At 47.3% G+C, this 16327-nt stretch overlaps 1 protein-coding gene and 1 pseudogene across 1 annotated transcript; one reads left to right on the plus strand and one right to left on the minus strand.

Annotated features, from left to right (window-relative positions):
• Nucleotides 1-1046: 1046 nt before the first annotated feature.
• Nucleotides 1047-2020, plus strand: LOC115250816 (uncharacterized methyltransferase sll0829-like). Its single transcript, XM_029841011.1, is given in 6 exon segments — nt 1047-1208; nt 1507-1540; nt 1596-1645; nt 1647-1733; nt 1735-1757; nt 1876-2020. Coding segments are annotated over 6 exon segments (447 nt in total). The 5' UTR covers nt 1047-1100.
• A 1310-nt stretch (nt 2021-3330) lies between these two features.
• On the minus strand, nt 3331-5325 carry LOC115250716 (receptor activity-modifying protein 1-like; annotated as a pseudogene).
• Between the last annotated feature and the right edge of the window lie 11002 nt (nt 5326-16327).

Raw genomic sequence — 16327 nt, forward strand, 5'->3', positions numbered from 1 at the left:
GGCTACTTAGCGGGACACCCAAATTTTACTACTAACCTTCACTATTTTGAAAGAGCATTCCTAGACTTAAACTAAGATTCCCGAACCAACAGATAAAGAAAATTCGTACAGCATTGTGGCATATCAGGAATATTTGACTAGGCAATAATCTCATGGTGATTCAACCTCCTAACGTGATTTTATTGAATGTACTGCAGCCAGTAGGCAGCTGGAAACAATTGTCCCTTTTCTCCGGGTGCTTGTTTTTTCGGTATGAAGAATTCACATCATACTACAACAGTAATAAAGCAGCTTTATTATGGGTGGCTGCCACAATTTTGTGTGCAAACACAATAAAAATTAATTCCAGATCTCCTCGATATATCGCTGGTGCTTCCTGGTCACAGGTCAGCAGATCCCAGAAAAGGTCTGGGTGGAGTCTGTCACCACCTGCAGCTCCTCCCTTAGCAGTACTGGACATATCTATTGACTTTACATGTCCTGCATTATCACGTAAATAAATATTTCCTTTGAAAAGTCATCCTCCATCAGTTGCTCTCTCGAAGTAGCATAATGAACACTTCCTTTTTAAGAAATGGGTTGATGGACTGCAGCTATTAATATTTCCTCTAGAGTATTTCTGCCCCCCAAAAGCAAAATCATTATGCAAAATATTTATGCGACAATAATCCCACCTGCTGCGATACAGGTTGTGATTCTAGGTTCTTCTGGGGGAAAAAACATTGTTTCTTATTTTCTGCTGAGGACCAGATATTTTGACACATTGACGGACTTTTTAATTGGACGGCACCGTGACATCGTGTACACAAAATAAAGCAAAAGAACCCGGAGGTTTCTGTCCGTAATTAACAAAAATGGGCGGTTTCCGTCCACAAGAACAATCGAAATTTCCATATGAAGGTTCGTAATTTTAAATTCCTGTCGAAGCCTCGGGCACACAGGCGGGCCCTTGGGCTCATCAGCCAATCAGAATCGAGAGTCCGGTCAGCTGTTGCCCAGCTTTGGCCACGTCTGATTGGCTGTTCCCAGTCCGGCTCGCTAGGGTGAACAAGGTGACAGAGTGCAAGTGCTGGTCCGGACTGGGACTGTCAGTCAGAATTATGGCCGTACGTCGGTTTGAGGGGAAAGATCACGCGGCTGCGTACCTGCAGTTCAGAGTGGCACCGCAGGGACCTAATCAGCAGGATTCTGAAGTTCGTCAACCAAAGGTAAAGACATAGAACAACTCGAATGAACTCGAATCTCCAACTAACCGCACTGCTGCATCATTATTAACTATGGCATGCAAGCATAAAATCATACAACAATGAATGACTTTTCTGACATTTTCTCGGGATGCAGTATGTAATATTAACTTTTAATAACAAATCCCGAAAGTTTCAAGGTGGTCCGCGCTAATATTTATGTGTGTTTATAACATAACCAGTATAAGTAGACACTTTGCCCACTAGGATCAGCCTATTTGCAAGGTTGGTTCACCATGACAACCATTTAACCCTCCAACAGGTCACATCTGCAGCGCTCCTGCAAACCACTATCAGTACCGCGAAACATCCCATAATATTAAAATGCCTGCGTAAAATCCGTCCTTGCAGACCACAGAACGGCTCCAGCTTGTGTGGACGTGGGCTGCGGTCCCGGCCAGGGGTACCGTACTCTTGGCGCCGATACTCACCAAGGTAGTCGGGATCGACGTCAGCCCCGCCCAGCTGGAGATGGCTCTGACCAAAACCCAACCCTCCAAATGTGTCATACAGGTTACATGTGTCTGAGGACGCCAATTAGTCTACATTGTAGACTTTCCTTCTCTAAAAATTGTGTTGAATAATGATAATAATTATGAGCTGATTGTCAAAGTGGGCCTCTGTCCCTCAGCCAAGGTCCTGCGGAAGAGCTCCCTTTTGGTCCAGGTGAGGTGGATCTGGTGACGGCCATGACGGCGGCTCATTGGTTCGAGCGACGGAAGTTCCTCGTGGAGGCCGACAGGGTGCTCAGGCCCGGAGGCTGCTGGCTCTCCTGAGCTACTCCATGAACAGGATCTAGAATACGGGAGACGTTCTCCACCGAGTGATGCCATCTGTAAAGAGGTACATCCGAGTCTCAAACCTCTAGCAACTTTCTGAAGACAAAGATAAGCCACCGCTCAACTTTTCCCTCAGTTTTATGCCGCCTTGCTTCCTTTCCGAGATCCCTACCTTGGATCGAGCTCCAAGAAGATCTACGCCGACATGTTGACTCTGTTCGTATCCAGACAAAGAGTGGTGAGTGTCGCCGCTCAGTGTGCACCCCGCCTCACACTGAAGTCACACGAGGTCCCCCCCCTCACGCGACCTCCACGCCTCTTCTCCATCAGCTTGATGAAAACGATGGAGGATTGATTGTTTCTTTTCACCTCCAGGAACGACAGCCTCTTGGTTAAGAACACTTGACGCTGGGTGGATACATCAAGATGGTGGAGACCTTCTCCTCTCTACCAGAGAATGCTTCGAAACAACCCGCTGAGGCCAAAGGTCTCTCGGACGACATCCAGAGCAGGTGAGTCGGCCCCTCGCAAGGAGGGGGAAAGGGGCTGCGTCCAAACCGTCCCTGCCGACGATTCTCTGCCATTTCAGGTTGATGTCCGCCATGAAGGTGTCTTCTCCTGACACCGAGCTCACGGTTGATTGTCAAGTAACTTCTACTGGTTTGCACGGAAGCCTTCATCTGACTGATGAAGTCCTGGAAAAAGTCTCAAAACGTCTTACAAATAATATATAGTTAAGATTAAAAACAAAAAATGATTCTCCCTTAGCTTGGATGTGACATCTGTAGCTGGTAGCTATTAACTAATCTTGTTAGCGCACGTTTTAGGAGGATCGCTCGACGTTCCCACATCAGAGATGGGAAATAATGTCACACCCATGTTGAGCACTTTTCCATTCTCAAGAACACATCAAACAGTTGTCACACTCGAATAACAATATAATAATAATAATAAGGTGATCCCAAACTGTGAACGAAGTTCAAAAGCCGGTGTCGTCATTCAATGGCAGTTTTCCCCGTTCAATTCCATAGTTCCCAAAGAGTAAAAGCAACTTATGAACGAGGGTTTTACGTGTATTTTTTTCCTTCACATTGTCTTTATTTCTGTTTTAGTTTAATTCTAATGCCAAAATGATAAAAAATAGTCTCAGGTAAGTGCATCAAATTTACTACAGATCGCCGGATTAGCGTCGGCCTTCTGATGGCGCGTCAGTAATGTCGTGAGTTAATCGCAACGTTTTCTGTCCCTGCAACTGAGTCCAACCTAGAACTTATTTACAAGCAGCCGTTAACGCAGAATCTGCTCCCCTACAACACCCCCTCCGTGCGTTTACTCCGCCAACACCATCAGGGCCGTCATGAGCAGGGTGACCAGCACTGGGACGGCGATATGAACGGCGCCAGAATGCTTGGGGGTGGGTCGTGGATGAGCCGTCCGGTCAGGGCGCAGTTGTGGAAGTAGCTGCGGTGAATCTTGCATGAAGAAGCGGGTCGACCATCTTGTTCGGCCAGAAGCAGCCCACCCTGTGGGCCACCTGGTGGGTGCAGTTTGTCAGGTCCTCGTATATCCTGCAGGGGCGACAACACGCAGCTCTAAATAATGCGTCTGAAAGAAAAAGGCTGTCTCCTGTCACTGAAACTCTCTCCGGGTGTGTCTTTGAAATGTCCTCTCAGAGTGTGAGGGGATCCTGTCGTCGGAAAAAGGGATTTCTAAAATTACCAGTGGACTTACCAGATCTAAATATAGCCGATAGGTGGTCGAGGGCAGGGGAAATTAAATACATTCTGGTCTTCTCATGCATTGCTGCCTTCATACCAGGGTGAATCCTGTTCTCGGTGGCCTAATGCTCAGGAGGCTTTCCTTCTTTCATTTCAGATAAATCCACGTGACTCATCAGGCTTACAAACGCACTTACAGAAATAATTGAACACATCACGAATTGGACCTGATATTAGCTTGAATTCGACCAGCACGATATTTTTCCATTGGTCTGAGGTTCAAAACATCTAAAAGCTATCTCCAGACCTATTCCTCTGGTTTTGGTAGGTTTTAAAGATGATTCTGAGAATTCCACTGTACTCACTTCATGGTGTCTGGCCAACTGCACCACAGGCCTGGATCCAGTCCTCCCAAGTCCAACCTGAAGTTGGCCAGGCAGAGATCGTGGATCGTCCTCTCATACAGACTTCTGTTGCAGCCAGACACCAGTGGAAGAACATGAGCTAAAAGTTGAAAATAAAAAAGTAAAAACAACAATTTGGCATGTGAGCTAAACGCTAACTCAGACATTCAACGTCTGCAGAGATCCAATAGAACCGCTCTGTCAATCTGGATCATTCCCACACACAAGGTCAAGTCCTGGCTGTTCCCATCAGACCCTCCATCAGGCTCCAACAAAGAATTTTAATTAGGAGTCACAATCGCATTTGTTCCCATCACAAATGCGTCTAAACCCCGTCCTAATGTGGAGGCGGGCTCGCGGCGGTCCTGCCGGACCTGCACCTGAATGTAACACCAGGAGAGGCAGCTTAAGCTGGGAGACCCCCCGTGGAACAAACAGGTCGGAGAAAGGTGGCGGATCTGCACCTGCGCCGCCGTGATAAGGCCCCGCCGTGTTTGGTCGACCCCAGATGGCGCTCTGGAGCACCCGCAGGAAGGTTGCATATGGAAGCCTCAATAAAAGGCTATACAAAGACGGGGGAGGGGGTCACATGATCAGCCTGTGTACCCCAAGAACACCGTAAACATGTCTGAATGCAACAGGATTTGCAGGCACAGGAACAGTTTTGGATTTTCTTAATTGCACTCATGTTGGCACAATCTTTTTAATATTTGATTATTTATTTTAGATACGCTCAAGGACTATTTGTCACTCCTTTTGTCCCTCTTCATCACAGTGCATCCTTGGCTAATATTAGCACACATTTATTTTGAGGGGCCTGACAAATCTATCATTCCACTGCATTCACACACAAGATTAATCACAACATTTCTGACTTTAGCGTCCGAGAATGAAACATCGCCATGGAAGTGAGCTATATTTAGCTAAGTTCAAGCTGTCTGGACAAAACTAACTCACTCCCGCAAATACTCACCTGCCATCCACAACATGAATCCAGCTTTAAGCAGCGACGTTCTCTCCATGCTGAAGGCCGTGCTCCCTTCCTCAGCTACGCACACCTCATTCTTCTAACTAGCAAACCTATTCAAAACAGCTTGTTGTGTGCGTCTGACGAGCCCCTTGACCTTCCACTGTGGCTGCCTCCTTCCCTCAGCGCAGCGCCAATCATAGACACTGACATCTGATCCTTCTACAGCGTGGAGCTGCTCACACTGGGGACAAAACAGATGACAGACCTCCTGCCAGTGAATTCGCCGCATGACTTAAAGGTCCAGCATGTGGGATTCTAAACCTACGGCTCCAAATGCAAAGAAATACACACAAAACATGCTTTTATAGTGTTTGCCACTTTCAGGTTGTGTAAATGAATGTTGAGTAGGGTCCCCTCCATGTGTTAGAACGTTTCTACGAGAGCCTGAAAGGACGATCTGAATTTATTTTGTAAATTACTGTTTCTTCATATCGCTTTGGAATTCATTCTATGACTCTTATATTTAGATTTGTCATGTCAGAACAGAAATATCTGTTCAGAACGTGCAAGAAATGCCATTTTGTATCTTCGAGGCCTGATAAAGAGATGGCGATAAAAGCTAGTCAGTTCACATAACCTGTGTTTTTGCAACTAGATGTCGCCAAATCTTACACACTGACATTTGTATTTAAATTCTATTTGTGATGGAGGACTGTTGCCGATAACCAGAGTTAGCGTTGGTATTCACATCTAATGTCTAGTAGTTTTATCTGCAGATTTGTGCACACCCACGGTTGATTAGTATTCTCACTGCTGCTCAGCTGTTGTTGTGCTGCCACCGAGAAGGAGAGAGGGAGCTTAAATCCCACGACTCACATAAATGTTTTCATGTGTCTCCTGCTCTGGTGTGCGAACTGACAGCCATTTTCCCTCTGGTCCATATTTTAATTGGTAGATTTGTTTGCTGGCGCTAATTTGATTATTTTTCCAACACTCTAGAGTCTTTTACATCATTCAACACTGGTTAACGTGCTTGCAAAGGGCCCTTTTAATGAGTAAACAACGCTGATTTTGAAACTTTTGTTTGAAGACAACCTCCCCCTGGACACTGATGGGTTTATATCTCTAATTCCTTGAGAAAAAAAAAGTTAATAAACATATTTCTTGTAAACATACAGGGGAGGAAAAAATATAATTTTACCAACTTAAATATGCGGTTAGGCTAAATTTACTGCGCTTTCAATCAACAAATGAGGCAAAGGACAGGACATTTCAAAATAAGTTAAACATACAGTTCTAATCAACAAAGGCTAACAAAGGAAAAATAATATCTTTATTGTGTGAGTAAAAAACGGAAACAAGCAAACTAAATAAAAATTGCCCTCGTTAAAAAGTTGAATTACTAAATAATAAATTTGGGCTAATCGTCCGCTAGAGGGCAGAAGAGGCCAATGAATGAGCGCGCTTCACTCCACCGCGGCCTCATATTTATGATGGAAGCAGTTTGCGCTCGACTTCTCAGCCTTCACGGATCACAAATTTGGATCTGCTCGGACAGGCCGCGTCAGGACGCGCTCAACCATCCACGGATGACAGCAGGAGAGGAAGCTGGGGTGCGGAGAATAAGCAAGAAAACTTTCATCTTCAAATCGAAACTCAAAGCAGGAACATTAAAAATAAAAAAACAACATATTCAACGAAGCCATCGAAGTCGGTATCGATAATTCGATTTTATTTTGAACGCGTCCAACACATTCGCAGGCCGTGACAGGTGTATAGACGACAGCTGTTCGGCCAAATATCCAATCAGAGCAGGTGATTAGTGAGATGGGCGGAGCCACCCCCCCCCCCTCCAAAAAAAAAATCACCCTCAAAATATTTTTGGGATGTCCGCTGTAATTGGATGTAGACGGTGTCAGTCGCGCTCCGGAGGCGTGTTCTCCCCCCAATCATCAATCCTAATTCAAACACACGCGCAACCAGAACCCCCCCAACCCTCAGCCTCCCCCCCCCTCCCGCCACCGGCTGTATGGCAGTGTGGGGAGTAAATGGCTGAGAGAAACCGCGGAGGAAACTGACCTAAACACGAGTCCGGGAACTGATAAACAAACAAGAGCGAGCGCTGCGTAAAAGCTCTCCACGGCGCCGCCTCGGAGTGCGCACGGGCTTCTTCTTCCTCTCCTTGTTTATTTTGGTGACGGGCTCGTGAGGAAAACCAAACAAACCAAACAAAACTGAGGATATCTGAAGTGGACATGTGAGTTACGACAGTTAACCAGACAAGCAGGCTTCCTCTCTCTCTGCTCCGAAGATGAAGTTCCCGGTTTGCGTCCTCGTCACTTTGGCGGTGATCCGCTCCAGCGCAGCACAGTCAGGTGAGTTGATGCGCGTCGCTGCGCTGCTTGTGCGTCCGAAGCGGCCACCAGAACCGGACTTTTTCAGTTCGGGACTGATCCCAGCACATGTGGCGTTCAGGTGCCAACGGGTCGCCTGTGCACCAACCGAAACTACACGCAGAGCGTCCCGAACGCATGTTTGCAGTTATCCGCCCATTACGCACTGGTTTGATTTCTCCTCTGACTGAGCTCCAGCGCCAACCGGCTCTCAGAAGTCCCTGCAAAGACAGGGGCTTCAGCCCAAATATGAGTGAATGCGCCACCGTTTTGGCTGAAGTGCCTCCAGCGCAGTGACAGATCGAGGACCGCCGCTTTATCCGAGTTGAGCTCGGTTGCACCAGTGGCGCGGTTCTGATTCCTTGGTGTCTTTGAATAATTCAAATGTAGCCGATCCACTGAGGGCTTTGCAGCCAGTGGGGGAAACATCTCCCTTTCATCAGAAGGACCCCTGTGGTGTCAGTCCCTGGATGAAAATCACTTTAATCTTTTTGCAACGTTCCCAGTAAACACCTCTGATGCGTTCATGCTAATCGATCGCCAGTTTATTGCGAGGGCAACTCTACGTTTATTGACGTGTTGCACGCAGACATTCTTCTGCCCCCCCTGGAGGTTATTTGTAGACAGTTTTGCTGTGTTTTTGCTCCAGAATCACCGGGGTGCAAGTCTGTCTGCGACCAGTTCAGACCTTTGGAAGCTTGTTTGATGTCGAACTTTTTGCAGAATTTGCTCCAAGCTCCTCCTCACTGATGAGAGAAGACTTTACCATGATCTGGTCTTCTGTTAGGTTTGGAGCTCAGGGACTGTTCTGAATCGATCGCTCGTGTAAAATTTCTTCCAAATTTGGGGAAATATTAAAAATTAAAGGCATCAAGTGGGAGGCGTTGGATGAACACAACAGGCTCCAGGTTTTCCCGTCTTTTGGTTTACGAGCAGCTTAAATTCAAACTGCCCATATTTTGGGTGAAAGGATTTTATGAAACAGGGGCTGAATGAATGCACGGACACCCTCGCTGCTTTATTAATTCCACACACATCCACTCCCGTCCATATCTGCCATGCGGGTTTCTGCCCCGGCGGTCCGGGCTACGCCTAGTGGAGGTGATTTATGCACATGGCTGATGGCAGGTTTGTTCAAAAGCACCTGTGGACCAAGAAGGTCAAGGCGATGCTCACGTCTGCAATCAGAAATGGAACATACGTGAGCTCTGGCTGCGGACGCCTCATGTTAATGCTCATGACGTTAAGGTACCTGGAGGAAATGAAGCTTTCAGCAGATCTTTCTGACCTCAATGGTCTGGGGTGCAAGAGTCGGCTCCTAGTGACGCGAACGCAGATTACACGCATCTTTGCTGAGTCATGTCTGCGCCACACGAGGGACAAATGAAAACGGGCCCCGTGTCAACAAACCTTTCACCTGTCACATTTTCAACGTAAACGTGCACAAATCTGGCGGCGACCACTGTTTTCCTCCCAGGTTCGGCCCAGATTAGGTTCAGCTCAGGTTCGCAGGTTCATATTTTATCGTCTTTGGAGGGTAAAAAAGGAAGAGAGTGATATTGAATTCCTCCAGAGAGCATGGCAGAAGGTCTGTGTCTTTTGTGTGTGTGTGTGTGTGTGTGGGAGAGAGTGTGAGTGTGTATGTGTGTCCTTTATGGTAGAAACAGCTAAATAACACTTTAGAAATGTTAGCACCTTTAGCTTGACCGTCCTTTATTCTCTGCATCCGCCTGAAACCTTTCAGCTTGCGTGTGTGTTCCGACGACTGCGTCCACATGTGGATCTCTAGGTGTGTGTGTGTGTGTGTGTGTGTGGTGGGGGGGTGACATTTAAAGACGTACTCTCCTGTGAAATGGCCTCGGGGAGAGAGGGGACGGCCAGAGGGAAACCCGCTGAGTGCCACTATCAAATTACTGGGCGTCTGTCAGCTGGCACGCATCGAACTGCCTGAGGCTTTGGAGAAGACTGACGGAAATGAGGATTTATTACAAGCTAATTAAGCTCCTTTTCCCCCCCTCTCCGATAGCATCAGTCTAGACTGTTGAGCCTTTATTTGACAACATGAGAGATGAGTGGGGGGGGGTGAAGGATTTCAATCTTGCTCTAAATTAGTCAACATTGCTATCATAACTCGCTATCTGCCCGTGCCAGGCTCGGGCTGGACGCGCGTCAGACGCTCCGCGATCATTTCTGACGAGCCGATAGATATGTGGATCATGTCCGGGTTGGGTGGTGGTGGTGGGGGGGAGGTTGCATACACAAAAAGAATAGCGACTGCGATCTGGCGAGGGTGACATTGAGGTGTGGGCTGATATTTGTTCACTTTGTCACAGCTGGACGTTCCCAGCGGGCCACGAGGGGATGCTACGATCCGTGTGTGTGTGTGTGTGTGTGTGTGTGTGTGGGGGGGTGATGGAACACCATGGCCTGAGAGTGTAGCGGCCCTCCCCAGACCGCATCTCTGATTAGCGCCGTGCCAAACAAAGATGATGCTGTCTCGGGGCCTCTGGGGAGGGAGACGGGGCCACGTCACGAGCCCGTATTCTGACTTTTGTTGGCCGTCGGCTGTACAGAGAAGCTTCTGTTCATCCCGATTTGGGAACGGCACAAATATTGACATGCGGAGTCACAACTGCTCAGCATGGGGGGGGGGAAACATTCGAGGCCTGGGTGCAAAACAGCAGATTTATTGGCCTGTGTAATCATCCCTGAAGGTTCTTAGCCCCCCTCCGTCCCTGGCACCAAGCGTGCTTGGCAGGACAGACTTTCTCAACCAGCAACCCCCCCCCCCCCCCCCCCCCCCACATCACCCCCACTGCTTTTGCCACCTAATGATGAGCAGTGCGTCCGGTGCCAGCTCCCAGTCTGAGTTACTGGTCAGGAGGCATGGAAGCCTGGCACAGATGTCCCCTTTCAGGAGGACTGAGATCTCACTCCCACACAGAAAAAGAGCTCCCAAGCGCCGAGATTCTCTCAGCCCACGCTTCTCGTTTCTTTCTCTCCTGGCTGTTTCTATTGAAGACGCACACAGAGTCGGGGTTTTTACAGGTGAAAGGGCATTCCCAGAATTCTCAACACTAGATGCCGCCAAATCTCGAACACTGCTATCTCCAGAGGGCCCTTCAAGTGTCCCAATCGAACTTAAATTATGGCCATTTTCTGCTTTTTTTGCTTCAAGTGTGACAAAACACACGCACACACGCATGCACGCGCGCACACAGGGCGAGTGAGTGGAGAACAAGAAAGGACAGGAAAGAGAGAGAAATCTTTTTTATTTCGCTCTCTTCCTGTTCTGTTTCTTCTAGACCACTGGAGGGTTTGTTTGGCCCGCCACTTGTAATTCCACTCAGAGACAAATGCCTCCATCCTGAGAGGGTTCCTACACACACACACACACACACACACACACACACACACACACACACACACACACACACACTCTCCATGGCATTTTCCACTTTATTCCCCTGCATCACCTTTCACCGGCTCAACTTTTCTTTCCACCTTTAACGGCTTTTATTTTATTTCCTCTCCTCTGTCCATCCTTCTCTTCACACAGGGAGAAGGCAGCTAATTTTAGCGCTCCTTTAATGATGACACCCAGTTTGTTCCACAGACAACATGCTGTGGGCGCTCTGTGTGTGTGTGTGTGTGTGTGTGTGTGTGTGTGTGGGTGTGCACTAAAGAGAGGGAATTTTGATGCTAATTTCTGCTGCATGTTTTTCTAGAACAACAATCGTCAGTGTGTTGATAAGTGTCGGGATGCATTTGTTTTTAAAGTGGGTGTATTTTTTATTCCTGGAAATGTGAGTTGACTGCACATCCAATGATAAATGGCAATTAATCCATAATTGAGCAGGAAGACGCAGGGCTGTTTGAAGTAACTGCTCTTTAAACGTAATGTGAGGGACAATTATGGAGAGTGTGGGACAGATTAAAAGCAGATTTAAGAAATTAATGCTGCCGTCAAAGATGACAAGTTTAAACACATTTAAGAAATTAAGATTAATAAACGTTGTGGTTGTAATTTGATAAATGCAGTTTAATCAGCTCATGGAATGTAAAAGGACAAACATTTAAAAAAAAAAAGTCGCTTCAAATTAATTAGTAATTTTGTGTAAATGAGATGATATTACCATAGTAACCCAGTATCTGTTTGTTGTTGTTTTATTTTTATGTTTAAATTAATCTGTCATCTGCCTGAGAGTGCAGAGTGCAGCATTAATGCGACAGACCAGCGGCCATTTGACTGACAATTATTGACTGCAACATAAAACAATTCACGTGTTGATTTATTATTTAATGACTATAAATAATCAGGCTACTGCCTGAACCTTCCTCTTGTTTTTTTATGTGTGTTTTCTTAAAATTTATAGAATTTGTGGTCCTCCCAGCCACATTTAGCAGTGCGTGCGCACACACACACACGCACGCACGCACGCACGCACGCACGCACGCACGCACACACACACACACACACACACACACACACCTTTCCATGCTCGGATGTGACAACCCGATTTCATCACAACTTCTGATCTTCCTGTTTGCTCAATATTTTTTAATTCCATGCAAATTAGGTTTATCCCACATATATTACAAAACACGAATGCAACATATATGAGGAGATGTTAAAAACAAGTTCACAGCTTTTTTTCATTACTCGTGCTTTATAACCAGGACAGACGGGGTCAGTTTGACCCGAGAGGACAGCAGGTAGGTCTGAATCTTGAAGTCAACATAAACAGTTATGGCTAACATACTAGCAAACAGCAACATCTTAGCATGTTTTGCAGTTTTCCCCCCCTCAAGTACATGTCCATATATAGTAGATGTGCACCCAGAGGTTGCAACACAGCCCAATTTTCTCATCATGCATAGCCTTTGATAAAGAAACCTAGACCATTACTGTAGCATTATGAGCCACAAAGCCAAAAAAGGCTAAAGCGGTGAAGAAGAGGAGGAAGAAGAGGACGAGGAGACGTTGATTGGCAGTAGCTCTTTACAAAGCAGAAGTAGCGTTGACTCTTTCACTGACAGCCAGGTCTTTCTTCGGCATCTTTCACCGTCCCTCACTCTGCTTCCTTTTCCTCTCTGTCTCCCCTCTCAGCGCAGCACAATAGGGAGCATTAAAATCACAAAAGATTTTTTTCTGTCTTCCCCTCTGTAACCTTGACAAAGCCCGCCGTTTTCAAGGAAAATCTTTGAATAGAAAGCCGATCACACATTTGTAATCCCTCATTTGCATTTCGATGCACCCATTCAAGTCCATCTTGTATGAATTAAAATTTGTTCCTCTCGCTTCCGTGTGTAACATCCCTGGACGCACACCTTTACACAACGACGCACTTGTTTCAAGGTTGCTCCTTATGGCTGTAAAAAATGTGGCTAAGCGAGACTCCCTGCCAGCGTGCATGCCTGGCCTGTTGTGTGTGAGCTAATCCCTGCTAAAATATTCAGAGTAGCTAATCTGCTTAATTGTAGCACAAATTACAGATATTTACTCTCCCAAGGCTTGTATGTGACACCTGCCATAATCAGGGCCTTAATCTGACAGGCACTATGTCAGGGCTCCATGTGCGTTACAGAGGCAGAAGGCCTTTTAATTAAGTTGTGAACAGAAAAGAGTGGGGGAGGGGCGATATACCAAACAGTATAATACTGAAATTAAGCTGTACATGTGAGAAAGGTGAAGTATGCCAGTTCAGAGCCACGGCAGAAGCGTTAGGTTTGTGCTAAGCTAGTACTCCGGGGTTGAATCTGTTTGAGTCGCGGAAACGTGCTCATTTTTAGGGTGGAAAGCGAAGTTTTGTTGGCGGCCTGCCCGTCCACGCATCATGTTGTTCATTCGACGTCAGCGGGTGTTAGTTTTATCACTGGCGAGCGTCAAATGTAAAAAAAAAAAAGGTTTTGGCAACAGTTTCCGTGCTAAACTGTAGAAAATTATGCTAATTTCAATATCGTTTGTAATTACTTATCCGCTTTAATGCCTTTAGACTTAAGTAAGCAGAAATCCCTTCAATTTCTGTAATCCCCCCCAAATGGCCTTAGAGTTAACTCTTACGCTGCCTCAAGGAAAATGTTTCCAACATTCCGCTCATAAGGAGGGAAGATGGTGAAATGACAACAAGGCATATTTTGTTGTGGCACTTTGGTTTATTATTATTTTTCGGTGTGTGTTGGCTCACAAAGGTCACGGAGGTTTCTTTTGCATGTTTGCAAATCAGCCGCGGTTGAGGCTGCGGGCGGTTTCAGATGGAGCATGTTGTCCTTTTTAAACGGTCCCCTCTGCTACGGTGACCTGTAATAAATGAGTGGGCGCGAGGAAGTGGCAGCCATGACAGCTGACCGGGGAAGGAGGGAATAAAGCGCAGGGAGAGGGAGAAAGGTGGAGGAGCGTGCGACAAGGAGAGCGCGCGTGTTCGACAGAGTGGGGAGACAAAGCCGAACATCGAGATGGAAAGTCTCAAAGGACAGATAAGGAGCCGAGTGCCAGACAAAGGAAAGGGCAATAGTGAGGGATTGTGGGTCAGTTAGTGTGGAACAATACCGCGACCACAGGTGGAGACTCGCTTGTTCTTTCTCCTCCTCGCTTGTTCTTTCTCCTCCTCGCTCCTCCTCTTTTCCTGCTGCGTGGAGTCACCTTGCAGTCCAGCAGAAATATGGCTGCTCCTGCGGCTGCCTTAAAGGTGCATAAAACTTGCAGCTCTTGGTCAGGCTAGGGTGTGTGTGTGATGCGTGAGCCGGCGCCTGCGTGTGTGTGTGTGTGTGTGTGGTGTGTGTGGCTGAGGTATGAAGTAAAGTTTGCCTGGAAAAGACTGGAAATCAGCACAGTATGCTGATAGCTGCACAGACCGAAGTGTGTTAGTGTGTGCTGTGTGTGTGTGTGTGTGTTAGTGTGTGTGTGTGTGCCTGGTAGAGGTTAAGGTGGAGTGTAAGACAGTATTTTGTCTCTGAGGGGTAGAGCTATCACTGCTGCTGAACACTCCAATTAATCAACACAGGCCACACTGGCACTCTCTCCCTCTCTCTCTCTCTCCCTCCTCTCTCTCCCTCTCTCTCTCTCTCTCTCTCTCTCCCTCTCTCTCTCTCTCTCTCTCCCTCTCTCTCTCCCTCTCTCTCTCTCCCTCTCTCTCTCTCCCTCTCCCTCCCTCTCTCTCCCTCTCTCTCTCTCTCTCTCTCTCTCTCTCTCCCTCCCTCTCTCCCTCTCTCTCTCTCTCTCCCCCCCCTCCCTCTCTCTCTCTCCCTCTCTCTCTCCCTCTCCGTCTCTCTCTCTCCCTCCATGTGTGTTTGTGTGTGCAGGTGCCTGTGTGTGTGGTCTGCAGTGCATTTCATTGTGTATTTACATCTCTCGCCATCATGCGCAGCCTTGATTTGCCTCGTCTCCATGGATATCGCTAATGCTGCTGCACTGTCGTTGGTCGCTTTTACCGAACAGACGAGTAAAGATGGTGAACAAGGACTTTGTGTGAGCTCATATGTTGGCAACCATATGTCCTCAAAATGAAGTCGCATGTGGCTACTTTGCATGGGCGAACGCATAGTGGCTTGTAAGCTAATGCCGACTGGATTATTCAGGGATGTCCAAACTGTTTGCTCTGAAAAGTTCACTTTTAATGTTGAGATGCAGCAATAATAGATCTTTCTTTGGCAACATTTCCTTCCTTACGCCCTTCTTTATCTCCTCGTGCTGTGATTGGTCAGACCAGACTTTTTTCCGATGAAACCGTGATTCCCGATCACAAGACTGCAGGTCATGTTAATTCCAGGCCCATTCAATTCCAGAGTGGACGCTGGCGTTCACGTGTCGTGCCAGCGATAAGCACTGTGGGAAAATGTTCTGTCTGAAAACAGACAAACACGAGGTTTCCCACCGCGATGGTACGGCAGCAACGGACGGCTCCTCTAGTTGTCTGTGTGAGCTTGTGTTCCACTTGAGAATCCCGTTTTCCGAATGCTCCCACAGCCCTGAAATCGTGTTTCTGAGCTGCGCGGTGCAGGTACATATGGAGGGGTTAGCTGGTAGCGTCAGTGCTCGGGTCTGTCGTCGCGGATTAAAGACACGGAGTCTGTCAGTAGATGGCAGTGCAGGTGGTGGAGACTGGGATTAAAAGGATTTGAAGTTTTTTTTAAGAGTTCGACAGCTGCGTGTAGGCACAGAAACGTCCATATTTCAACATATTAGCTACACAGATGCGCTAGCAGGCTGTCAGGTTTCATTTCCTGTTTCCAGTCCTGTAATATGTACCTGCAGGACATGTGATGGTGTTCATAAAGACACTCTGACAGGAGGGAGAGAGGGAGAAAGGGAAATGGACAGCAGATGAAGAGAGGGGGTGTGACGGCAGGCGAGGGGAAGGGTGGTGTGCAGAGGTGAGAGGAACAGTTGCAGCCTGGTGGGCTTCCCAGAGAGAATGAGGAGGAAGTGCGGTTATTTGGTTTTCCTTCTTTTCCCACCATCTGTGTCTGCGATCCCCTCATTTACTTAATGAGAGCGCCGTGTCTCAAGGCCAACACTCCCAAATGGCATCTGCGCAGAGCACGCCACCGAATGCTGGCGCTCGCTCCCCGCCACGATGCCATAATTGTGTACAACTGCAGTGGCATTTGAAACGCCGACCCGCTGAGAGGTCAAGCAGATGTCACGCAGATGTTTAGCGTGGATGAGATGACAGTCAATTATTGCCAATAATGCCTCATAAAACCTTTAGAGAATTCTAATTATGCAAACAATTCAGTGTTTATCTGAGGTATCACAGAGCGTTTCCACAGTTCTGTACTCATTACTGCTCCCGGGCACTGGTGGACACCCTGCCCCC

The sequence above is a fragment of the Takifugu rubripes genome, chromosome 8 (assembly GCF_901000725.2).
Source record: "Takifugu rubripes chromosome 8, fTakRub1.2, whole genome shotgun sequence".
In the NCBI taxonomy this organism is placed as follows: Eukaryota; Metazoa; Chordata; class Actinopteri; order Tetraodontiformes; family Tetraodontidae; genus Takifugu; species Takifugu rubripes.